The sequence below is a fragment of the Dipodomys spectabilis genome, unplaced genomic scaffold, assembly GCF_019054845.1.
Source record: "Dipodomys spectabilis isolate Male_0828 unplaced genomic scaffold, ASM1905484v1 ptg000163l, whole genome shotgun sequence".
NCBI lineage: Eukaryota > Metazoa > Chordata > Mammalia > Rodentia > Heteromyidae > Dipodomys > Dipodomys spectabilis.
The window spans coordinates 18,689,912-18,716,764 of NW_024870840.1; the positions used below are offsets into that span (position 1 = coordinate 18,689,912).

General features: G+C 47.2%; 1 protein-coding gene across 1 annotated transcript in view; it reads left to right on the top strand.

Moving 5' to 3' along the window:
* Isx (intestine specific homeobox) overlaps positions 1 to 16,431 on the top strand; it is a 32,853-nt gene extending 16,422 nt beyond the window's left edge. Inside the window, exons 4-6 of the mRNA XM_042693042.1 lie at positions 13,322 to 13,473; positions 15,582 to 15,698; positions 16,192 to 16,431. Coding sequence (XP_042548976.1) covers positions 13,322 to 13,473; positions 15,582 to 15,698; positions 16,192 to 16,431 — 509 coding nt within the window. The remainder of the gene's footprint in view (positions 1 to 13,321; positions 13,474 to 15,581; positions 15,699 to 16,191) is intronic.
* The last annotated feature ends 10,422 nt before the right edge of the window (positions 16,432 to 26,853 follow it).

Consider the following 26,853-nt stretch of genomic DNA (forward strand, 5'->3'; position numbering starts at 1 on the left):
AAATGCAGGAACACAAGCCTTGTTCTTGTAACCAGGCCAGGGGTTGCGAATGTGACTTACTGTTCATAAAGATGGCTGCAATGGTGGGCATCATCTTTTCTTTGTAGAACAAATGCTCACAACCACGCCAATAAGAAAATTCATCTACGGGGCTGGGAATGTGGTTCATGCTTACCCAGCATGCACGAAACCCTGGGTTTGATTCCTCAGCAGCACATAAGCAGAAAATGCCAGAAATGGAGCTGTAGCTCAAGTGGTAGAGTGCTAGGCTTGAGCAAAAGAAACTCAGAGACAGTGCTCTGGCCCTGAGTTCAAGCCCCAGGACTGGACAAAAAAAAACAGAAAGAAAAAAGAAAATTCATCTGTGACAGAGAGGTAGAATGTGCTCCAAGATACACGGTGAATAGCCTCACATTCAGGGCCTGGCTCTGGCTATCTCCAAACCCTGCAGTGCTCAGCACATTCTTGGTTGGCACAGTTGTTACTTGATGCCCGCAGTCTAATCTTCTCCCCCAAACCAGTGGCCACCCCAAGCCAAATCCCTAAGTAACAATGGCGAGATACATTTCAGGCCCTGTAGAGCTGACTCTAAAAGACAGGAAAGCCGGCACAGGGCCAGTGAGGTGGGCTGCTGTGGGAGCCTGGGTATGGGTCTCCATTCTGCTCTGATCTGCTGTGTGACCTCAGGAAAGTTCCAGTCCACTCTGGGTTCATCATCAATCCCAGTAAAACATCTGGAGCAAAGGAAGAAAAAATGTTGGTGCTGGTGATAGCTCAAGGGCCACTGAGTTGAGGAGTCCATGAGCCTACAGCAGCTCGTGTGAGGTTCCAGTTCTCTTTCCCCTTCACCCTGGAAAGGAAGTTCAGGGAGCCCAGATAATATTGTCTACCTTACAACAGAGCCCCAGCCTAGCCCAGTCTCCTCCAGAGGGCCTGATATGGCTTGGCTACAGGCCAGGGGCAGACCCAGGAAGGATATCTGTCCCAAAGCTGGGGATCTGAACCTGTCAATGAGAAAGGGCCCCAGCTGAACTTCCACAAGTTCATTAATATCTTCCAGTCAATCGAGGATTCACAGAGCCAATTTCATTGGGTCTCTAGTCTGGGGCTCTCTTGCTATAGCTATGTAAAATCCATGATACCTCCCCTCTGAGCCACAGTACAGGACAGAAAGGGAGAGGACTGGCCTGGTCTCTCCCAGGAAGCACAGCTTCCCATCCTCCAGCCTGATGAGACCCATGGCCAAAAGGAAGCCAGGCTTCCTAGGCCTGTACTGAATATTCTGGTACATCCCATGTGCACTCCTGCCGGCCTCAAATTGGACCCCAGAAAGTGCTGGCCAAATTAGCAGTCGTAATATTGGAGATGCCCTATGGCCCTTATGGCAAGCTAAGTCACACCCATGCTCCTCACTCTCTAAATGAAACACAGGAGAGAAGAGAAATCACCTGCCCAAACTCCCTGAGCCATCCACTCTGGGTTATTCCTGAATGTAGTCTAAGTCTCCATCTCCCACTCTGCTGGAATTCAGCATCCCTGAAGCATGGAGAAGATCCCCATTTATACTTTCAAGATGTCTGGAGGGCAGGAGAGGTAGCAATACACACAAAGCATTACATCACTAGTTCGGTGATTATTTCTGCACTGGTGCTCCATGATGACCAATAGTGCTGGTTATTATCCAGTGGTGGTCATACATTTATTTTAAACTAAATGTATTTGAGCAAAATGAACAAAAAGAAGTCTATCCTGGAAAAATACTAAGCAAATAATAATGGAGACGAAGTACCAAATGTGTCAGCAAGTACAAAGGTGACGACCTGCGGAAATCACAAACAGGCTGGAGTTTGTGTGACTTTCTGGGTGAGGAGTTTGAAGACTCTGTCTCTCTGTCTCTGTCTGTCTCTGTCTCTCTGTATGTCTCTCTGTCTCTCTGTCTCTGTCTCTGTCTCTGTCTGTCTCTGTCTCTGTCTCTCTGTCTCTCTCTCTCGCTCTCTGCCCAGATTGGGCACCGTTGCACAGGAAGACCTCAAGCAGGTCACTTCCCTCTCTGGACCTCAGTTTCCTCATCTGTAACATGAAAGAGCAGAATGAGAACTTCCATAAGGCCCCTTGTAGACCTGACACCCTTCACAGATTCACCTGCAGAGTAATTGTTGTTGGAGGGAGAGCTCCCTGGAGGTCATTGTGCTTGGCAGGGCTTTTCTCCATGCACAAGGGCAGTCGCAATGCCAGGTAGACCGGAGTGCGTCACTGGCATCCCCATCCCTTTCTGCCCCCACAGAAGACCCCATGCATGTTGCTGTTGGCTGATGTCTGCCCCCCTTCCCCATTTTCTATCCCCTTCTCCTGTGCAAAGGCTCTCAGCAACGGTGACGGGACTAGAAATAGCAATATCTTCTACATTCCAATAGTGGCAAAGGAGGAATGAATTCTCATTGGTCTCACTTAACATTGGCAGAAGGTTCCACAAGGGGGCATTGCTTCCTGTCCACCGTCATGCAGGGTGCTTCTAAAAATGCCGCATTTGGCATCTCGCATGCAAGACTGTGACATGAGCTCAAAGACAAGGACAGGAACCTATGCTCTCAAAAGCCTCAACTGGTGATGTTGGCAGTCCAAGGTCACTCTTTGAGGAGGCTGAGGCTCAGTGAAGCCAAGCCACAGAGCCAGCATGCACCAGAGCTGGGGCCAGGCCAAGTATCCAGGCTCCAAGGTTCTTGTAGTATTCCAAGATTGCCTTGTGTCTCACAGTGAGGGGCTGGGCCTCCTCTTCACATCTGCTCATTCCCGTGGAGCATGAGTTGAACCCTCCCAGACTATGGAAGAAGCTCCTCCTAACTGTAAAGGTGAGATCCTGGCTTTCCATCCTTCCTTCCTGAGAGGAGCAAGCTCCCCAAAGCCAGGGGACCCTCCACAGTCAAGGAAGACACAGTCAAAAGGAAGCGTCTATCCTGCAGAGCCAGTCCCTGAAAAGAAAGGAGTCATCTCCTCACCTTTCCCACTGGCGACCCTCTGAAATCATGACCCCAGGGAGAAAGGGGGAAGAAAGGTTGACAGGGACCACCTGTCCATCAGGACCACCTGGCCTGATCTATATAGATTGCCCACCCCCCACATGTCCATAGGCCAGGCATTTGTTTGCCCAATGAAGAGCTGCTGAGGGCTTACACTGGGCCAGGCTGGAGAATGTAGGGGAATAAAACCAGAATCAGTGTCTGACTACCACCACAGCAGGCCTGGCAGTGTCACCTGGGGGCAGTGCTGGCTTCTGTCCAACTTCTCTAGTGCAGTTGGCCAGGGTACAGTGGCATTGTGGGTATTTGGGTGATATCCTATAGCAGAGGTTGGCAAAGTTTTTTTCTACAAAATTCAGAAAGTAGCTGCAAGCTTTGATGGCCAGATGGTCTCTGTCACAATTATCTGACTCTATCATTGGAATCTTAAAAGGCCCCGGTGACTGGGGGGGCCACACCTGTACTCCTAGCTACTCAGGAGGCAAGATCTGAGGATGCCAGTTCAAAGCCACCTGAAGCAGACAAATCCAAGAGTTCTCGTCTCCAAGTACCCAGCATACAGCTGGCTCAAGAGGTAGAGCACCAGCCTTGAGCAGAAAAAGTTAAGCAAAAAAAGTGAAGTCCTACCTTTAAGCCCCACTACTAGCACAAAACAAAAGCATCTATAGACGATTCGATGTGTAAAGCGATAGATGTGTTTGTGTTCCAATAAAGCTTTAGGTTAAAAAAAAAAAATAACAGATACTAGGTTGGACTTGTCCCTCACATGGCAGCTCATCCATTTCCTCCCTAATCCATTGATGGGGCACTCACAGTCCTTCTGTTAGAGGTCCTAGTGGTGCCCAGGCTCATCTCCAGCCCTGAGCCCATATTCTACCTCATGGGGAGTGGAGCTACTCTGGGACCCCCACAGCTTTCCTCCCTTCAAATTCTCCCAGCTTCACCCTTTAGAAGATTTAGCTCTTCCACCCACATTCTCCTTTCCCTCCTCTCTGCCTTCTTCCTCCCCTTCTGTGTTAATTTCTGTGCCTGTCATGACAAGCAAATGTCTTAAAACACAGACACATATTCCCTCAAGGTCTGGAGGCTGGACGTCTGAGATGAAGGCATGGGCAGCATAGGTTCCAGGAAGATTCCAACAGGAACCCTATCCATGCCTTTCTTCAGAATTGCACTGGCTCCTACAAGCCTTGGCCTTCTTTGATCCAGCTCTGCCTCTGTCTTGCACACACAGTCTTTCCCCCTTTACTGGTGTGTGTATGTGTGTGTGTGTGTGTGTTAAAATATTTGGGCTGCAGTCAATAGACTGGCAGGGATAAAGGATGTGCTCCCACAGTGGTTCATGCGCTCGGCTTTTATGGGGTACCAGCTCTTGGTGGAAGCTGAGTTCCTCTGCATGGAACGGCCTCCACATGCTACTTGAGTATCCTCACAATATGGCAGACGGCTTCTCACAAAGTAGACAAGCAAATAGAAAGAGAGAGAGAGCCAGGTGGAAGGTGGATGTCATCTTTTTTATGACCTCACCTCAGAAGTGATAGAGTATCACTTCTACTGCACTGTAGTCATTAGAAAGGAGTTGCCAAGTTGGGTAAAGAATCTAAAGGGAGGGCTGGGAAGGTGGCTCAATGGTAGAGTGCTTACCTTGCATGCATGAGACCCCTGGTTTGATTCCTCAGCACCACATAAGCAGGAAAAAAAAAGCTGGAAGTGGCACTGTGGCTCAAGTGGTAGAACGCTAGCCTTGAGCTGAAGAGCTGAGGGACAGCACCCAGGCCCAGAGTTCAGGCCCAGAACTGGACCAAAAAAAAAAAAAAAGAATCTAAAGGGAGCGATGTAAAACAATTTGCAAATCTATCTTGCAGTTACAACTTAGCAGTACTGAGTCAGGAGCAAGGGGTGGTAAGGAGAACAAAAGATATGTACAACCAGTCTCCTATCTCAAGTTGAGACAAGATAACCATCAAATTAATCTCAAGTGCTAGGCTTGCAGTAACATGATGACATGGTACCCTAAGAGCCTGTTCAAGGAGAGATTTGATCTGTCAGGAAGTTAGTTCAGGGAGAAGGAAGCCACATCTCACACTATAACAAATGCCTGAGACGATCAATTTATTGAGAGAAGCTTTGTTTGGCTCATGGTTTCAGAGGTTTCAGAGTTAGCCCATTGCTTTGGGCCTGTAATGCTACCTCCTGGTCAAGGAAGTGGCATTATCCCCTCTCAGTGACCTGAAGACCTCTCTCTCTCTTCAAAGTTCTACAGCTTCCCTATAACCCTACCATTAAGGGATCAAGTTCCTAACAAATTAGCCTTTGAGGGGCATTCTAGATCTGAAGTATAACAGAAAGCTTTCCAGAGGAGATAAGAATTGATCTACAATCGGTAGGCTGACAAAGGAGAGAGGAGGAAGGCATGACAAGGACCTAGTGGTGGACAAGATGTTCAAGGATACGGGATGAAGCCTGGCACTAACCAAAACCAGGACCAACCCACAGTGGATCTTACCAGAGACATTTTCATTCTGTTTTATATTGAATGAAGAACCACTATGTAGGTTTCAGGTGGGGAAATGTACAATGCGATATTGGTATGAATTCTTTGATTCTTGTTGGTGGAAAAAAATGTCTTAGGTAAACTAAAATGGAGAGGGAAATGAACTACCTTGGAGAAAACCAAGAAGCCGTTTTCCAAACTCACCCATGAAAGGGTACAACCAGAAACAGATTTTAATTGTGCCCTGGTGGCTCATGCCTGTAATCCAAGCTACTCAGGAGGCTGAGATCTCAGAATCTCAGAATCTTGGTTCTAAGCTAGCCCAAGCAAGAAAATCCCTGGGACTCATATCTCCAGTTAATTACCAAAAGTCATAAGTGGAGATGTAGCTCAAGTGGTACAGCACTAGCCTTGAGAAAAAACAAAATGCTCAGGGACAGTGCCCAAGGCCCTGAGTTCAAGCCCCAGTACTGGCATGCGCGCGCGCACACACACACACACACACACACACACACACACACACACACAGGTTTAGAGAACCATGAGAGAGTTGATAACTCCTTCTAGTCTGTCCTGCTCTTTCCCTCTACCTGTGGGCTCAGCTTTCTCACGGCCAGTCAGCATCCTCTAAGTGGCTTCCAATAGCTCTAAGAATGACATCAGTCTCAGCGTCTATCATCAAACACTCTAAAGTCTGAAGTCCAAAAGTCCCAGAAAAGGGACCTATTGGCCAAACTTGAGATATCTGCCTCTAAACCAGTCAGCTGAGGCCAGAGGATTTGACTGGTGACATAGGTGTGTTTGGACACGGTCTGAAGTCTTCTGTTGACTGTCAGGAGGAGAGCACTTTTCCCTTGCAGGGCCCTCACAAGTCTTCATAGGTCATTTGTAGTCTTCCTTTATGGAACGCTCCCATTTCTCTATTAATGCTCCCAAAGAGGTTTTCTCCTTCTAATACTCCTTGTAAAAAGGCAGTTGTTAGTAATTCTTTGCAAGAAAACTTTCTTCCTTCTGTTTTTGGGACAGAGAATGATTTTTGTCCATCCCTAATCTTGGCACCTAGCATGGTCAGAGCTGGCCTTCCTTATTTAGTTTAGTAGAGAGAACAGTTAAACTCATCCTCAGTTTTTGACAGGAAGGGGTAACTAAAAATGGATTCCCCCCACAGAATAAGAACAAGTTCTCTGGCACTTCCTGTGTCATGCCCTGAAATCAACCTGCAGCTCCACCCTCTGCATTGTCCAGTTGTTCCACTGCATTGTTATAGCACAGATTGGAAAGGACCCAAGGTGTATTCAGAGGCGAGGGAACATACATGCACACACATGAACACACAGCAATTGAAATGAGAGCATTATCAAAGCATGTGAAACCAACCTGTGGTTCCCCAACACCATAAGCTACACCCCACCTCACCCCACTGCGTTGGGCCTGGGATGGTACATTATGATTGACCCTCTTCCCAGACCAGAGAACACTGTCCTGGGAGTCATGTTGCCGTGATATAAACACAGCAATCAACCTCAGCCAAGTTAGAACACAGAAGAAATAATAAGCTCCATTGTAAGGCCACCCAGAGAGCTTCAAAGAGTAGGTGCCATTGGAGACATGGTCCCAAGCCAAGAGAGGAACACCAGGCAGCAAGAGTCCTGTGCAGTAGCCACAAGGAACAGAAAAGTATATTACTTTAAAGAAACAACAAAATTGTCTGAGCACCAGTGGCTCACTCCTGTAATCCTAGCTACTCAGGAGGCTGAAGGAGGCTGAGATCTGAGGATCACAGTTCAAAGCCAGCCCAGACAGGAAAGTCTGTGAGACTCTTATCTCCAGTTAACTACCTGAAAACCAATAGTGGTGCTGTGGCTCAAGTGGTAGAGTGCTAGCCTTGACTGAAAAGCTCAGGGACAGTGCCCAGGCCCAGAGTTCAAGCCCCATGATTGACCAAAAAAGTAAAAAAGAAAAAAAAGAAACAACAAAATTCAGTATAGTTAGAGTCTAAGTATCATAAAGCAGAGAAGCCAAAAGACTGAAGCCGATAGACTGAAGGTCGAATGTGCCAAGCTGAGAACTTTGGCCTTTACTTGTATATATCAGCAGTTTTTAAACCATGTTTGGTGTTGATTATCTGTTTGCCAGTTGATAGACATTTGGGTCATTTCTATATTTAGCTGCTGTGAATGGAACTGCTACGAACATTTTTGTACAAGTCTTTATTTGGTGTAAATTCCTAGGAAGGGAATGGTTGAGTGATATGATAAATTTATGTTAAGCGTCTTTCAGGAAAGTTTTCCAAAGTGGCTATGCCTTCTTTCATTCTCTCCAGAAATGTATGAGGGTTACGGTTTTCCTACAACCTTATCCACACTTACTATTATCTCTCTTTTTTTATTATAGCCAATGAGAGGTATCTCATTATGGTTTTGATTTGCAATTTCCCTTATGACTAATGATGTTTCTGTGTGGTTTTTTTGCCTGTTTGTACATGCTATGAATAAGTGCTTTTTGAAAAACCTAAAAATAAATAAATAAATAAAACCATGTCTGTGGAATTTCAGGCTTCTATTGAGATACATGAGCAGAGCTATCCTGGAAGAGGGGTCCTGGGGGTCCCTGACATAAGTCAGAAAAATGCTCTTTTGCCAAAAATAAAAAAGGAACAAGTGGGGAAAGGACCAATACAAGTGAGTGAAGGTGGGGGAGTGTGTGTATTGTATGGAATCCTACATACAACATGTTTGAATGGGAACGATACACAGGGCAGACATGAGCTGCGCCCCAGGTGCTAAGCCTGTGACTGTTGGGAGCAGGATCAGAACACACTGTATTCTAGGAAGATGCTGAACTCTGAGGGAAAGCCACGCACTTTCCCCTCCAACCTCACCCAATGCTGGTGGATCTTCTCTCAGCTCTTCCCTCCATTATTTCACAATGTGACTCCTATCTCCTCTTCTCTTTCCTCCCTATGTGTAAATTTACTTTTTCTTGTTTGCTTACATTAAGGTATGCCTGTTTTGTACCAAAAAACAAAAACAAAACAAAACCCAGAAAATACAGATTTTTTAAAGTACAAGAAAATGTACCACTATTAATAATTCTGATACATGATCAAAATAGATAAAAAATTTTAAGATACTGGCTGGTTTGTTGTAAGCTGAAACACAGCACTTAGATTTATTTTTTTTATTTAAAAGAAAGCCATTCTTTTTGTATTCTCACTATATAAACCACAACAGATCTTGGCGAGAAGGAAACATTTGATTGGTGTGAGCTTTGATCGATCAGTAGTAGATCACCAGACAAAGAACAACAGGGGATTGCAGATTCAGGGGGCTGGGGACCAGGATCTAGGGAATGAAAGGCCACGGGCAGTTTGAGAGAATCTAGAAATGGCCAAGTGGGATTGAAATCACAGAACTGAAGGTTAGGGAAAAGGCTGGTGTTCGAAAGCCGAATGGGAAAAGCCTTGAACACCATGCTAAGATGCTGACTTTCTTCCCGATGGGCATAAGTGAGCTATAGCAAGTGCATGACCTGACTTGAGAGAGCAGGCCAGTACAGGTCAGTCCTGGGGAGACTCTTAGCTTATACCCCACCTTCAATACCTGAGGCATTGTCTCCAACATGCAGGAAGACTGCAAATGTGCTGTGGATCTCCACAGTAAACCCTCTGCCTTCGGAGACAAGGACAGACCCATTTCCAAAGATATCACCCAGTGGCAAAGCCCCCCCTGGAGCCTTGAGCTGAGCAGCCAGGGCCAATTAGCAGACCACAGAGAAGGAGCAATCAGGGGAAGGAGCCGAGCGCAGAGAAACATCGGTTTATAATTAGGTGGCCTAATCACCTGTGTAAATTGTGTATTTCTTATGATCGATGTGCTAAACAGCTCAGGTTTAATTAAGTTCTGCTGACTTGTTCTCTTTGAAGACCCACTGAAGTGTGATTCACAGCTCTCACAATTAACAATGTCGAGAGAAGCAACTGGAAAGGGGTGGCAGCTCCCTGCCACCTTCATCCCCCTCTCCCTGCTCCCTTGGTGCATTGGGTAGGCTGGGTTGGAGGAACCTGCTTCTTGGTTTCTCTGCCAAGAACCTGGTGAGTAGATACTGAGCCTAAAGAAAAGCTAATGGGTTTTCTCAGTCTCAATCCAATACCCACCTTGTCCTCTGTGAGCAGGGGTCTAGAACATCCTGATTCTCCCTGAGGATAGAAAAATCCCACCTTATGCCTAGGACATCTCCATCCAAGAGCTCGTATTTCCAACCTCTTGATGAATGAGCTTCCTCTGGTCCAAAAGTCTACAGCTGAACTGTACCAAAAAAGAAAAAGGGGAAAAAATTGAGAAGGTAGGTTATCTTTTTCAGTTGTCCAAATCACTACCATTTTCTAGAGTATCTTCTCCAGTTTGTGGTTTGGAATGATCCAACCTCTTCTTTCAGTAGAACCCAAGGAGAGTCGATTGGGTAGGAGGAAAGAGGCTCCAGCTGGAGCACAGGCTCCCGCCCTCTTGTAGTCAGCTTCCGCTCTTGACTTATCCTGTCTGACTTGTGACATCTGACAACATGTTAGACCAATGATGTGGAGCTATCTTCTCTGTCCCACAGGCTTGGACTAGACTTGAATTTCATGTTTATTCATTTAGAGCAAACATCAATTAATCACCCCCTCCCCCGTGTCCCCTAATCTAATCCTCACTCCTACCCCACCAGGGGTACTTGGTGCAGTGAGACAGCAGAAGACAAGTCTAGGCTTGCTCATTCGAGAATTCCATAGCCTCCCACCGTGAGTGCCGCATGCCCTGGGAAGAGGCGCTCCCTCATTTTCAGAGAGCATATTTTTGTTATAGGAATGACAAAGAAATCAGGAGAGGCAGCGTTGCCATTTCGAATGCTGGGGGGGGGGGGGGGAGGGGGGGGAATCCCCTGGCCTTCACAAGTGAAGGTGATTTAGGCAGAAGCTTGGTGCCTTTTCTGTTGCTTTTACAATACTATCATGTGGCCTTTGTTCTAGAGCTAGAATTGCATCCTACCTTCATAAATCCGAGGTCAGATAAACAAAGCAAATATTTCTGGATTTGGTCCTACTTCCAACATCCAATGTCATTTGGTTCCAGCCGGAATCTATGAACAACACTGGCTGATTCCTCTATTTGAAAGCTGTCCCTGGGAGGGACAAGTTCAAGGCTCACTTTTCTGTCCTCATCATAGTTAGTCTATCTGACACATAGGCCTAGCCTGAGTGTGCTCGCTCCCTCATTTTCCTCAAGTTTCTCCTTCTCAGCACCTTATTAGCTTCTGCTATTGGACCTCTATCTAGCAGAGGGGGTCCTGGGTTTGTTCCTAGATCCTCTGCTCTTTCTCCCCTACCCCTTTTGTTGTTTGTTTGTTTGTTTTGCCAGTCCTGGGGCTTGAACTCAGGGCCTGGGCACTGTCCCTGAGCTTCTCTTTTGCTTAAGGCTAGCACTCTACTACTTGAGCCACAGCACCACGTTGGCTTTTTCTGTGTATGTGATACTGAGGAGTCGAACCCAGGGCTTCATGCATGCTAGAGAAGCACTCTACCACTAAGCCAAATCCCCAGCCTCCACCTACACTTTCTAAGAGACCTCCTCCATTCCTGTGGCTTCAAAGGCACAAGGCTTTCTCACTACGGCCTCCTCACTGGAATGTATCCCCAAGCTCCCCCTCTGAACTCCAAACTTACAAATGCACTTGCCTGTTCTTTACACTTAAATAGATCATAGGCATCTCAACCTTAACATGTCCAATTAAAACTAATTTCCCCATCTGTCTCTCTCTCATCTCTCTCCTTCCTCTTCCCTCTCTCTCTTTCCTTTCTCGCTCTCATATTCAAGCCAAAGCTGAAGAGTTGCCCCTGATTTCTGTGAGCCAATAGTTAATCCATCAACACAGCCTGGCAGCCTCCCTGCAGAATGAATCACACAACCAACAACCAGAGCCATAGCTTCTCCCAGCAAGCAACTTCAGCAGCAGGACAAGGGAGGTGGTGGCTGATGACTCAAGATTCACATCATTCCACTCCTGCCACCATCAGAGAGATTTAAGTCTCCTTCCTATTCCATTACTAAAAATATAATCAGGGATGGTTTCTGATAGGTCCAGTTCAGGCCAGAACCCTGGAACCAAATCCATTCGCTACATGTTTTGTTATGAGAATACTTTTCAGAAGGAGAGGACTTACTTGTTCACCTTTCCCTCTACCCACCCTCCCAAAAAAAAGAAGGTTCTGGACAGGTGAGTCAAGATATAAGCCTTCCTCACTCAGTTGGGGTAATGACCGCCATGTCCTCTGAGTCACATGCAGACCTGTTTATATCTCTCATACATTCAGCCACAGCTGGAAAGGTCAGGAAAGAGTGTTTGGAGATGGATTACAAGAATGAATTTAGGAGTTGAAGAACCAGTCAAAAATGGAATTTCGGGAAAAAGAGATGATCAATCCGAGATACATGGAGGAGTAGAGGAAAATCAGGGAGACAAGTAAACAGACACACCTGTGGTGTTATGGGCTGCAGAGGTGGGAAGTACCTCAACTTGAATGAGGCCAGGTGCCACGCTGGAAGAGTAGTGAAGGTCAGTCCATCTCCATGGATGCAGAGGCCCAACATGGCACACAGGGTCCTGCTCCCAGAGGAAAACTCCATGAGTGAAACCTTGAAATTCGTAATCATTTTATGTTTGAGTCTGTGTTTTATCAATGAAATCTGATGGCACAACAAACCATATTCCAGGGGCTCAGAATTTGGAGCCTCTCCTCCCAGTCAGGGTGTTCCCCTCACTTCAGCCGCCCTAGAATGGGCCCTTGGCCCTGGTGTTCACAGAGACTGCAGCCCCATTGCAGCTTGGAAAGAGCCAGGCATGGATTCCATGAGGATCGAGATCAGGATAGAGCCAAGGGTCTTCGCTGGGCACCCCTGTCTCAGGGTGGTCAACAAGCCCAGGGGTGGGTCAGTACTTCCTCAGGGATGCTCTCCGTTTTCTCTGAGGGGACCTCAACATTAAATGGCAAATTAAAGACTTCCATGAAGATGGGGAGAGAAAGCGAGAGACAGACAGACAGACAGACAGACAGACAGACAGAGACAGAGAGACAGAGAGAGACAGAGAGACAGAGAGACAGACAGAGAGAGGCAAAAGCTTAGCTTCTTTTTGAACCGGGGGAGGGAGGGAGTGTCTCATGTTTTCCTTTGGCACTGGACAGCCAGCCCTGAGTAGAATTGAGGCTGGACAGGCAGGTTGGAGACAAACTGTCAAGGGCCTGACTGCTGCAGAGCTCAGCCTGCATTGTGTAGGCCAAGGTTTTATTTGCAAAGGGCCAGCTGGTAATTATTTTAGTCTTTATAGCCATATGGTCTCTGTTACAATGACTGAATGCTGCTTTTATCATGCAAAAGAAATCAGAGACAATCCATAAGCCAATGGCTGGAGCCGTGTTCTGATAAAACTTTATTTAAAACAGACAGTGGGTGGGATTGGCCTGCAGACCCTAGTTTGCCATCTCGTACTGTAGCCAAGGAACAAGTTGCCGACACTGGAGAAGCAACAAGGCATAAAGTCAGAGAGAACTTTCTAGAAAGTGAATGGTTCCACTGTCCAGAGTAGATGAGACAGGATCAGCCTAGAGATTGTTTGTTGGGAGAGAGAATAACACAAAGCTCCAAGCCCGGAGAACCAGAAGCCAAGTCTCAGTAGTGGCATTGTGGGCTGGAGAGAGAAAACAAGGTAATATAAGAGTCTCACCAAGGGGCTGACACCAAAGCCACTGAGCCAGCTCAGACCCTATCTCGTGCAGAAGAGAGGAAGAGCAAACGCAGGGTCCGGACCACCTTCACTTCGGAGCAGCTGCAGGAGCTGGAGAAGCTCTTCCACTTCACCCACTACCCCGACATCCACGTCCGCACCCAGCTGGCTGCCAGGATCAATCTGCCAGAAGCTCGTGTCCAGGTACAGAGCCCTCTGCCCAGCCCCAGGACTCCGGGGCCTTGTTAGGTGCTTGTCCCAGGCCTTCTGGGGCAGACAGTGTCCAGCCGCTTTATCTCATGAGTACAGTCATCATGGCCAAATAGTACTTTCCAAGAAATGAGCTCAGGTTATTATAAAATGATTCTGTCGCCAGGCACCCGTGGCTCACGCCTATAATCCTAGCTACCCAAGAGGCTCATGGTTCAAAGCCAGCCTGAGCATAATAGTTCATTAGACTTTTAAAAAAAATTTTATCGTGAAGGTGATGTATAGAGGGGTGACAGTTACATGAATCTGGTAGTGAGCACATTTCCTTTTGAACATGAGACTCTTATCTCCAACCAATCACAAAAAATAATAATAATCCAGAAGTAGCACTGTAGCTCACGTGGTAGAGTGCTAGCCTTGAGTAAAAGAAGCTTGGAGACAGTGCCCAACCCCAGAGTTCAAGCCCATGACTGACAACAACAACAACAAAAAAATCATTCTGTCTCCTTTGGGGTGGAAATGGAATGAGGGAAACATCATCCATTTCCAGCCATCTTTGCCTTTACCCCTTCCCCTCCCCCGCCCATTTACATACAGTCACATTCACAAAACAGGTCATGACCCTCTAGGCCAGGGTCAACAAACTTTTTCTATAAAGAGTCACGTGGTAACGAATTTAAGTTTTATAGTCATGCAGTCACTGGCAAAGCAGCCAATTTCCATTGCCACAGTATCTAAGAGTGGCACAGACAACATGAACATGATGTGTGCCAATAAAACTTTATTTGGGAATGCTGAAATTTGAATTCTGCACAATTTGTATATATTACAAAATATTCATCTTCTTTTGATTCCCCCCCCACACCCCACAACCATTTAAAAATGTAGAAACTACTCAGCTCATAGGTCATTCAAAAAAGATGTGGAAGGGAAGATTTTTTTTCCTAAATGTTGCTACTGGTGACCCTCAAAGTAGACCACATAGACATTCTTGGAAGAAGCTGAGAGTTGGACAGACCCAGGCTCCATGGATACGACCTGGTTTGAATACCAACAGCCTACTTTATTGCTTGTAATGTCTTCACCCCAGAGTGTCTATTGCTTGGTCCATGATTAAAAACACTGAAATACACTGGATGCTGGTAGCTCACATCTGTAATCCTAGCAACTCAGGAGGCTGAGCTCAGAGGGTCACAATTCAAGACAGGAAAGTCTGTGAGATTCTTATTTCCAATTATCCACCAAAAAGCTGGAAAATGGAGCTGTGGCTGAAGTAGTAGAGCACTAGTCTTAAGTAAAAAAGTTTTAGAACAGTACCCACACCATTGAGTTCAAGTCCCAGAACCAGCAAAAAATAAAATAAAGCAATAATCTGTTTTAATAAAAAATCTAAACCATGGCCTAAGTCAACACTCCACTGTTTATATCATTCCAATCTTCTTTCCTTCTGGATGAGGCCCAGCCCTGTCCTAAGACATCTCCTCTTTCCCTCCCTTTGGAATCAGGCCCCAGCTGAGTGTTTAGCACCTGTGTCTATGGTAAAGCCTTGAATTCAACACTGCCTCCATAGAATTACCAAATAGAAATGGCCTCGTGTCAGGGACCACCAGGGCGCTCATGAATGCAGGGAACTGCCAATGTTCTTCCTATAGATGCCAAGTGGCCCACGGGGGTTGCAAATGCATGGCCTGCTGACAGAAAACAGCCCGCAGATGGGCTTTATGTGGTCTGTACCAGATTTTCAAACTTAGACATGAGCAACGATTTTTAAAAGTCCAAGATTTCCACACTGGAAACCGGATGAATCCAAAACACTGGCTTCACATTTCCAGGAGATGCCTGTCAGCTTGAGATTTAGAAGCTGTCCCTTTTCGATCGTGCTCACCCCAGGCCCTCCCCTACCCAAGTATCGCGTGCCCTCCCCCCCAGACCCCGAAGGCACTAAAGGTTGTGACTCTGGGCTTCTCTCCAGATCCCAACAAATCCTACACAAATGTAGCTTTATAAACTATCAAGTGCTTGTAATCTAGGAGGTACCTGGCGGGCGCCTAGAGGAGGAACACCTCTTTTATATGTCTCTGTTCTGCTTCCCCTAACCACAGATCTGGTTCCAGAATCAACGAGCAAAGTGGCGGAAGCAGGAAAAAACCGGCAGCCTTGGTGCTCCACAGCCACTGGGGGAAGGCAGTTTGGCCCTGCCCTCACCGCTGGACATGGCTGCGGTCAGCAAGGTGGGGGATGAAGGGACCTTTGTCTGTAACCGTGCCAAACAGACCCAGATGGGACAAAGACCCCGGGGCTGTGTGTACAGTACCAAAAGCAAGGAAAATCCTCCCCAACTATTAGCTGTCCTGTGGAGCCCTCACGGGCCTTGGGTGGGCACCAGGTAGAGACCGGAGCAGTGAACCAGCCAGATGACCCTGCCCCTCCCTGGGTTTCCCTACCTGCACTGGGGTGGGATTTCTCATTCACCCATTTGTTTGCTACTTCAGAAACAGGGTTTTGAAGAACAAGATGACCACTTCCTATGTGACCATCTGTTCAGATGGGCCTGGGCCACACAGGACAGTCATTATCAAACCCACAACGTCCCAGCAAGGCAAAACAAGCCGGTCCCGCCGGTCACTCTGCATGTCTGAGCCGTGGCGACCGCTGGGAGGCGCCGGGTAAAGCTAGGGTCTCACCTCTCCCCCTGGCTTCTTCTTGTGACAGGACCCCATGCTGACGTCCTCGGCTCTGCCCAGGCTGGCTCCTCCCATTGGGTGTTATCCACCAGCTCAAAGTAGACTGACCTCCACCTGGTTCCCTTCGCGGATCACCCTGGTCCCCCAGCACCCATGGGAGCTGCAGCCCTTCCTGGGCCCTCGGGTCTCACAGACGTGCATTCCTGACCTCTGTGTCCTGCCGCCTTCACACCCCAAGTGGAGCAGTGTCTGTGCCACTTTAACATAGGGACCAGGCACCCTCTCTCCACGTGAGCTGCTCTTCCTCTCCCAGTGACGGCAGGTGGCAGATGATGCCCTGGGCATCAGAAAAAATCACTCCCGCCATCCGGAGATGGTCACGGCCCAGAAAGCTGCCATCAACAGGTCATTGAAAACCAGGGCCACAGGGTGAATCACAACAGAGACAGCACTATCTCTACCAGCAGAAGTGGCCCTCCTGGTCCAGGAGACTATCTGCATGCCGGGCATGGTGGCTCACATCTGTAATTCAAGCTATGCAGGAGGCAGGGGTAGGAGGATCACAGTTTGAGGCCAGCTCTAGACAAGAAGTCAGACTCTATCTGGACAATTAATTAAAGGCAAAAGGGCTGGGTGTGTGGTTCAAGCCGTAAAGCAACTGCTGAAAAAGCAGAAGAACCTGATTACAAAGCCCCAGTACCACCAAAAAGACTGGCTAATGACAGCTCAGGATGGGCTCCAGGATGGGATTCTGTCTTCCTTGAGCTTCCTTTAGCTTGCTGCACGACCTCCAGCTGGTCACTCGCCCCTCTGGACCTCATCTATTATACAAAGTAGTTGCATGGTTGACTTCTGATAACACCTCTCTCCCCGGATCTGAGAGGATGATCTATGGGAAATACTGAGGCAACAAGGAGACTCATGCATTCCTATCAGCATGCATTTAGTGTGCATTTATTGAGCACCTACTGAACACTCCACCCATGGAACTAGATATGAAGCCAAACAACTCAGAGTCTGTCCAGGTTGGTTGGAGGGTGATATTGACCATCACCTGCAAGCCGAATTCAGTGGCTTTGCACTTCACTCATGTCTAACACATTCTTTAAGGCTTTGATCTGACTGGACACTGGTGGCTCACGCCTATAATCCTAGCTACTCAGGATGCTGAGATCTGAGGATTGAAATTCAAAGCCAGCCAGGGCAGGAAAGTCTATGAGACTCTTATTTCCACTAAACTAACAAAAAGGCCAAAAGTGGAGCTGTGGCTCAAGTGGTAGAGTGCTAGCCTTGAGCAAAAGGAGCTCAGAGACAGCACCCAAGCCCTGAGTTCAAAGCCCCAGGACCTACAATAAATAAAGAAATAAAGAAATAGAGTTTTGATGTGAATATCCCAGAGTGGGAGGGGGTGGAATTTTTTTCTTTTAATTTAAAACAATTTACTTGCTGGGCTCTGGTAGCTCCTGCCTATAATCTTAGTTACTTAGGAGGCTGAGATGGGAAGGTAACAGTTCAAAGCCAGCCTATGCTGAAAAGTCTGTGAAATTCTTATCTTTAATTAACCACCCCCCCCCAAAAAAAAAAAAAAACAGAAGCAAAGTGTGGCTCAAAGTGCTAGAGTACTAGCCTTGAGCAGAAAAGCTCAGGGACAGCATCCAGGCCCTGAGTTCAAGCCCCACGACCGACAATAACAACAAAAGAATTCACTATCTAGTTATTCTGGGTTGGGAAGGGATGGTGCCATAGCTGGTAATCAGGAAGAGGAAGATAAGGCTCTTCGTAGGGTCTCTTCCCAGGACATGTGCCAGGGCCCAGCCAGAATGCCAGCCTCTCTCTTCCCTAGAAAGCCATTCAACTCTGAGAGAGTCTGGTGACAAGAACAAGTCTGTGCAAACCGCACACTGAGCCTCCCTCACCCAGCAGGGAAATCAGGAGCCCCTGAGAGGTGAGTGGGTTTTGCAGGACACAAGGCTGGACCCACTACAGAGCACTTGCTTGCTGAACTACCCCTAAGCTAGGCAGTCAAGCTCAGCCTCCATGTCCAAGTCCTCAGTGAGTTCTAGGAATTTTTCTGAACCTCTGCAACCTGCTCGGGGCCCTTGGCCCACCCTGAAGTTGGACCAGGAATTGAGAGGCCAAGCTCTTATTTCTGCATGTCCTCTTATTTGCTATGTGACCTTACTGTTTAAATCTCTGGACCTCAGTCTGCCTGTCCATGAGTTGAAAGCGGTAACATCAGCTCTGCCTTCACAACATACCGCAGAAGCAGACTGCAGTTCAAAGGATGTGGATTTGCTCCTCCAACTTAGAAGTGTGCCGTCTCTCAAAGCCTGTGAGAGCTGTGATTGACAACTTGGATAAAAGGAAAAGGTGAGGCTGAGGGAAGAAAAGCCAGCTAACATCACAGGCGAGTAGCTCAAACTCTGGGCAGAGGGTGTTGTCAGCATTGTGTCGCTGACAATGCCTGAGACAATCAACTTAAAAGAAAGAAAGTTTATTCATTTAGTGCTTTCTGAGCTTTCCATCCAATGTTGCTGGGCCTTGTTGCTTTGGGCCTGTGGTGGCACTGTACATTATGGTTGGAGCATGTGATGGAAGAGGCCTCTTCACCTCATGGTAGCCAGGAAACAAAGCAGAGAAAGACAGGAAGGGGCAGAGCCCCGATGTTCCCTTCAAAGGACCACCCTCAGTGGTCTAACTTCCCTTTCCTGCAGCTTCCTCCACCCCACAATGGCACCCTGGGCCGGCCACCAAACCTTTAACACTTGGCCTTGGAAAACATTTACAATCCAAGCCATGGCACAGGTTCCCATTTTATGGCCCTAGATACCAATGTGCAAAATATAACTTTTAATTGCTGCGTATAACTACACTTACTTTCTACGTTGTTGGCAGAGAATCTGTCCTAGTAGCTTCTAGGTTACTGATTCTTCAGACGCTAACATGGCAATTTGGGGGGAAAAATAAAATTTCAAATGTCACTTTCCAGCCCAGTCTAGCCCAGTCCTCAGTCAGGATTCACTGAGGTGTGCCTCATCCCCAGGACTCGGATCTGCCTTGAACTCCCCACCCTGCCCACGCACTGCCTCCCTCAATCCCTGTTGGTGGGTCACCATCATCCCTCTGCAGCAGCCTCCCCATCCTGGGCATGCGAGCTCCCTAGTTCCTATCTCCCAGGAACAGAGCTAAAGCCAATATATTGCTCTCTAATCTATGGCCACCTTGCCACTCTCCCCACCCCACGCCAAGGCCAGGGAAGTCTGGGGCCCAGCGCAGATCTCACCCACTCCCACTGCTGCCCTCTCAGGGCTGCTCCTCACACCCTGGTGTGCAGCAGAATCAGAGATGAGACAATACATCTTCATCCTCCCAAGGAGAATGGGAGAAGTACAGAGCCCCCTGCCGCGGGGTCCTCACCCTCTTCTCCTGCCGTGTATCCCTCCTCTTGCTCAGAGGCTCCAGTGAGCAAGTATCTTAGCTTGGCTTCTTCAGAGGCTGTTGATTTTGCTGCAGCATTTCTTCCTCCCTAAGGATACTCACCCAAGAACTGTCTTATCCCCTTTACCTTACATCTGTGGGACAGACGAAGCACTGTAGAATGCTTTTCATGACTTTGGGCAAGTGACTGTTAACTTCTCTGGATGACAATAGCGCCTTGCTTCTTGGGGCTAAATAAGTTGGCTCATAAAGGCACTTAATATATGTTAAGAAAGAAGTCGTTTTCCCCAATACCCCTTTTCTGACCCTCCTACCATATTTAAGCAGCTCCTCTGACCCCAAAGTCTTTGTAAAAGGCCAAAGAACTCTCAAGAGAGACTGGGCAAAGTCATGGGTGGCTGTGTTTAACTTTCCCAGGGAAAGGAGTTCATTGCTTTCATTTGCTATTCAAAGAGTTCCGAGGCGAAGCCTTAGGAATCATAAAGAACCCCTGTGAGACCTGGCAGGTTTCCACTCCAGCTGTGAGGACTGGAGATTTCAGAGAAGGACAAGGATAACTTTTGCTTAAGTTGAAATCAAATAAATCTTGTTAGAGTTTCCATATCCCCCTCCCCCCAAAAAAGTGTTGGAGATGTGGCTATCTATCGTCATGACAGTACTAAGAGGTAGAATCTTGAAGAGGAGGCCAGGCTGTGTCTGTTCTCATGATTCAAGGTTGCTCACATGTCATGGCCCACTCTCCCTGGCAGACCTCCCCAAAATTCTCCTGCCCAGAATCTTAATCTAAATGTGAAAGTCCGGTCTCCTCCCCTTCCCTCACCTCAGGTGACAAGCACGGGAATACCTGGAAGCAGGCTACACCTGGCTGAACTTTAACCTGCACAATAGGTTCCCAGAACCAGGCCATTACCATAAACTCTAAAGGCCTCTCCTACTCCTTGCCCACCTAGGGCCCTACTTAGATCCTTCCACCTCTGCTCCCATTGTACCTCGTGCCTCCTGACTCTTCTCAGATCACCGTGGGGTCCCTCTTCAACTTTCCATTAAAGTTGTTCTGGTCTGTTGAGTTTGCTTTCTGCTCTTTCTTTATTCTAATACCCTCATAACTCAGTTTCCTACCTGCATCATGAGCAAACCCATCCCATTACTCATTACCATTCAAGTCTAGCTCTCCCCATCTCTATCCTGTAATGGCACAGCAAGAAGGCCCTCTGCAGATTCCAGGCCCTTCATCGTGGACTTCCTGGCCTCCAGAATTATAACACTGTGCCATGAATTTCTGTGCAATAGAAATTACCCAGTTTGTGGTCTTCTGATATAGCCAAACGGTCTGAGCTTTCCACCCAGAGTTGCTGGGCTCTGTTGCTTTGGCCTTGTGGTGGCACCGTACATCATGGCGGGAGTATGTGATAGAAGAAGGCTGTTCACTCCGTGGTAGCCAGAAAACAAAATGGAGAAAGACAGGAAGTGGTGGTGTCCCAATATCCTTTTCAATAGGCTCCCTGTGATCTAACGTCCCCATCTAACTACTGATATGACTGAACAAACTAAGATAAATATAAAATGAATACGCGGGAAAGTTTTATGTAATTCACTAACAAATGGGTCCTAGGAAGCTGTAACCAACTTCCAAAATAATACACTTATTCAAAGAAGGCCAATGTAATGGTACTGTCCTATAAATCCTAGCACACAGGAGGCTGAGGCAGGAAGATCATGAGTTTGAAGCCAATGTGGGTTACGTAGCAAACCCTATTTCAAAAAAAAACACACACAAAAATAATAAGCAGAAAGGACAGGCAAGTCTGTATACTGAAATAAATTACACATAGAGACAAAGAGAAAGCAACCACCAGGAATTATTGATTTCATCTCCACCGGCTGTGGTACATTTGCATGGCAATGGACAAGAATCATTTGCACTGGTAACAGTTTTCTATTTGCCTGAGTTGAAAAATAGTTCAATGACAATGAAAGAGGAAAATAGCCTAGACAAATGGGCTGATCCCAACTCCTGGTAAAGTGCCAATCCTGGGGATAGAACTGAACGTCTGGACACTATCCCTGGGTTTTTGTGCTCAAGGCTGGCTCTCTCCCACTTTGAGAAATGGCTCCACATCTGCCTTTTTGGTGGTTAATTGCAAATGAGTCTCATAGACTTTCCTGCCCAGCTAGCTTTGAACCTCCATCCTCACATCTCAGGCTCCTGAGTAGCTATGATTACAGGCATGAACCACCAGCTCCCAGCTTACTGCTGGTGATTTTTATCTGCCCATTTCAAATGTCTTTCCAAATTTTTTCAACACAGTAGCTTTTCTCTCTCTGGCTTTGACTTTCCTCATCCATGAATGGGGTGAGAGCAGCCTCAGGAGATGGCGGTGAGGATCATATTAGGTGACAGCTGCTAAGGCTTTGTACTTATTTAAAAAAAACTGGATGGATACAGAAAACTATTATTTATTGCTTTTCAAGGTCCTCTAGAACTTCACTTAAAATCCATATCTGCAAAGTGTTTAAAATATCATAACATTTCTTTCATATCCATTGACATTTTAGAGTTGTTTTTAGAAATGTACAAATGGATATCAAACAAAGGAAAGTATTCTCAATTTCATAGATGATTAAAAACACAGATAAGCCAGGCACTGGTGGCTCACTCTTCTAATCTTAGATATTCAAGAGGCTGAGATCTGAGGGTAAGATTCACAGACAACCCAGGAGACAAATTTGTGTGAGTCTTTTCTCCAACTAACCAGCAAAAATGCAACAACTGGAAATGTGGCTCAAGTGATAGAGTTCTACCCTCAAGCAAGGGGTAGGGTGTTAAAGAGTGTCAAGCAAGAGTCAAAGCCCTGAGTTCTAGCCCTAGTACCTGCATACACACACACACACACACACACACACACACACACACATACACACACACACACACACACACACACTAATGCAATACGTAGTTTTCTACCTTTGAGATTGGCAGATATAATGGTGTGGGTTGAATGAAGCAGGTATTCCCACATAAGAAAGTCTGAATTGGGAAGTCATCTTGGAAGCCATTTATCACTAGCTATTAATATTCTAATGCATGACTCTAATTCTATTTGGGAGAACTTGCCTGATTAATGCCTGTGTGCAGTCTTGTGCCACATAAGGACATTTTGGTCAGCGGCAGATCACATGTACAACATTGGTGCCTTAGCAGTGCTCCTCCTAGTGACATCACAGCTGTCATCTGGCTGAGCCCACTCTGTGGTGTTGACATAGCAACAGAACCACCTGGCAGATTTCTCAGCATGCCTGACTGTTGTAAAGCAACATATGACCATAAATACAACTGTAGATAAGAATGTTCAGCAGAATGGCAGCAGAAACCAGGAACTACCTAATATGGTACCTGGTTGAGCCTACAGTGATGAATTCATCCCACAGGTTTAAAAAAAAAAAAAAAAAAAAGAGGAAAATTGAGACAGCCAGGTACCAGAGGCTCATCCCTGTAATCCCAGCTACCCTGGAGGCTGAATTTGGAAGGAGACCAGTCGGAGCAGAAAAATTCATGATTCTCAGTGAAGGACTGGACAAGGTAGTGCATGCCTATGGTCCTGGCTAGACAGGAAACCTAACAGAGAGAGTGTGAGCCCAGGCTCACACCAATGCACACACACTTCAATCAAGACCTATCTCTAAAAACAACTAGAAGGATCGGGATTAAAGATGTGACTCAAACATGCCACAAGCTTTGGGTTCAAACCTCAGTATGTGAGAGCAGACAGTGACAGAGAGAGAGAGAGAGAGAGAGAGAATTTGAAATCTGTGTCATGGGAGATTTCCACTAGCTATGCTCTTAAATAGAAAGTTGCATAGTATGATTCTATTCAAGTAAGGAAAGTATCAAGGTACATTCCTGTATAAAAACCTCATCCAGCCAGGGAGCCACTGGCTCACTTTTTCATTTTGTCCCATTGCCACTCAAAGATCTCTGCCCTCAGTCCACTGACCTCTGGTAGCACACATGCATACATCCTGTCTGAGATTGAGGGGACACTACTCAGCTCTGAGCAGCTCTTCCTAGGCCTGATATGGTGCCTGCTTGCCAGGCCTGGTTATATTTAAAAGAAGAAGCAGTCACCATTCTATCTATCTATCTATCTATCTATCTATCTATCTATCTATCTATCTATCTATCTGTCTGTCTGTCTGTCTGTCTGTCTGTCTGTCTGTCTGTCTGTCTGTCTGTCTGTCTATTAGTGTGCCTATCTATCTACCTTTGACAGGTACATAACCCTGCTAGCAGGAATCTCCCCTAAAACTAGTTTCCCTCATCTCCAATACACCAGTCAGTCACTTACAAAGCTACCCGACCCTGGGGCCATTCATGGTTGCCCATTCTGGGCAACTGTCCCTTCCAGAGGCTGTCACTGCCATAGATTTGGAAGGACAGAAGGCAGTGTGGTCTCCCCTCAGGTCCAGGACCTAATATTTGGAAGAAATTGCTGGATGAAGGGAAAAGTACACTTTGCACATACATAGGCAAACCTGTGGCATGTGATGGACTGGTGTGAGGATGCATGACTCACACACAGTATCCCTATGTCCAAAGACTCCATCCCTGAGCCCACCCAGCCTCCATGTAGGGCTGTGCCATCAGCTTCCTGTGCCCTCTACTCACTCCAAGTCCTCACTCACTGCCTTCCTCCCTTCCCGGTGCCCTGTGCTGGCACATAGGGCCAGCTGGGATCCAGGACCCCTGGAGTTCTGGCTGTGTCCCTGTCTTGTGTGGTGGTGGCTAATTTGCCCCTTCTCAATGAGTCCATTTTCTCATTGGTAGAAACACACTGACCTCAGGCGGCCTCTGAGATCTTGTCCAGCTCTGAGATTCTAGAACCATCAAGCTGTGGGAAGCCAGGGTTGGTCAGGTTCCCAGGAAACATGGAGCTACAGGACCCTGGTGAGAAATTGGCTCAGGTAGTGACTCCCCATTCCCCAGAAAGAGGGAGAGAATGGATTCCAGAGTAAGGTTTGCCCGGCCCAGGGCATTTGTACAGAGAGGTTACAAATGGAAGTTGTTCTGATCTTTCTCTGGGGTCGTGGCCTGCATAGAGTCTCCCCTGAGGTACTCAAGTTAATCGTCTGGAACTAAATCACAGAGGAAGAGCAGCCAGAGGAGCTGCTGTCAGGATGTGGGAGACACTGCAGAGGTGTCAGAAGTGTCCCCTTGCAAAGGACAGCGAGGGCTCCTTAGGGGATAATCACTAAGAATTACAACAGGACAGACGCATAGGTCAAGCCAAGAGCAAGGCTCTTTGGAGGCCACATTGCCCATCCTGCCAGCCCTGCTGGACCCTTTCAGCAGACAGCGAGTCTGCAGAGAGGCCCCTCAGTCAGCGGACCTTGTGGCCCTTCACCTAGGGTTGCTTAGTCTGGAGCCTGCAGCAGCTCTGCAGAGATCAAGTTCACTGTCAGAGGTTCCGGAGACCCGCATCTCTCCTGCTCCACAAGGTGAGCAAGCAGTTCCTGTCCCCAGCAGGGCAAAGGAATTTAATCTGGTAGATAATATAAATTGACCACCAGTCCAATCCTCGTGCAAGCCTGTTGGCCCATTCTGCTGGCTCTTGAGAGAGTTAACGGGGCCTTTTGACTTCATACATCGATGGAGTTCAGTGAAATCTCTCACAGGGGTTTCTATGAAAGTCATGGCTTTCAGTGTGTGAACTAACCTTTAACAAGTGAGAGGAGTTCATAGAATCGGGATGACCAGCTCATTTAGCATCATAACCAGGACAGCTTCGTGAATGAAAGGTATGGCTAGTTGTCGTCAAACTAGGGCAAGAGACATGAACCAGGACTGTTTCAAACACAGTGAAGGGACCTTGGTCACTCATTCTGTGTGGGGCCAATGAATGGCTGCCATTGAGGCATTTGACACCATTTTTTGTTTTCATAGAAATGTGGGGAGAATATGGGCTGGACAGGTCCACGTGGGTGAATTCAACAAAGGAGAGTAGACACAAGAGACATCCCTAGCCCCTGGGCCTTTGAGCTGCCTCTTCCATCTGAAATACTCTCTTCCCACAGTCCCACATGGCTCCCTCAATCCACCTTCTCCCTTTCCTTGTTCCTACATCGACTTCTCAAGGATGCTTTCCCCAATCACACCTTTAAAATTGAGAGCCCTCCTCCCCACCTCCCGGAAATTCCGCCTCCCTTTCTCTGCTTCCTCATCCCCCAGCTATCTGGTACTCCCTGGGGTGGACTCAACCATATGTTTACAGAATCATTCAATTAATTAATGGATTGCTATCAGACTTTGGAGTTTGGAGGATATCTTGGGTGATTATGCTCAACACTTTTGGATAAAGATACCAAAGCTATGGTGGCAACTTGGGAGGAGAAACAAGAACTGAAAGCAGTAGTGAGTTCATTCAGCTAGCCAGCCATAGTCTTGAGCACCTACTGTGTGCACCTGTTCTGAGGGCCAGGGTGCAACAGTTGAGCAGGTGACCCAATCCCTGCAGAATTAAAATGCAGTAATGAAGCTGGGCACTGGTGGTTCATACTTGTAATTCTAGCTACACAGAAGGCTGAGATCCAAAGGATCATAACTGCAGCCAAGGAGAAAAGTCTGACAGATTCCATCTCGAAACAACTAGCAGAAAGCAGCGCTTGAGCCATAGCTCAAATGGTAGAGAAAATAAGAGTAATTAAGGGGGGAGGAGTCAATCTGATTAAAGTACTCTATATGCATGTACAATTAACATATACACAAAATAAAAGCATATGACAGGAAGATAAAAGGAGGTCCAGGTGCGATGTGGGTACTGGGGAATTGGGGAGGGTGAAGAACACCGCATTTGCGTCACATCTGTGGTGACTATACTGTATGTCCATGGGTGAAAATGGAACAACGGGGCTTACAGGGGTTGGTGCGAGAAGGGAGTGGATGGGAGGAGGGAGAGTGGCAAAGGGGATGAGCCGGATGAAGGTGCTTTGTGTGCACGTGTGCACAGATCAAAATGAAGCCCCTTTGTTCCACTAATGGATGGCAATTAACAAAGTGATTGCTCTTCCTTGCAACCCTAAGTTCAAATGTCTGGTGCTAACCGGGTCCCCTTTGGAAAGTATGGAAAGGCAGGTTTCCGTTCAATACAGAGAACTGGCTGAGCAGGTCCCTACAGGTCCTTTCCCTGGACCTTCCCCAGCTGTTCCTCCCCCCACCCCACTCACCCGAGAGCCCTCTATTCTTCCAACCTCCCAT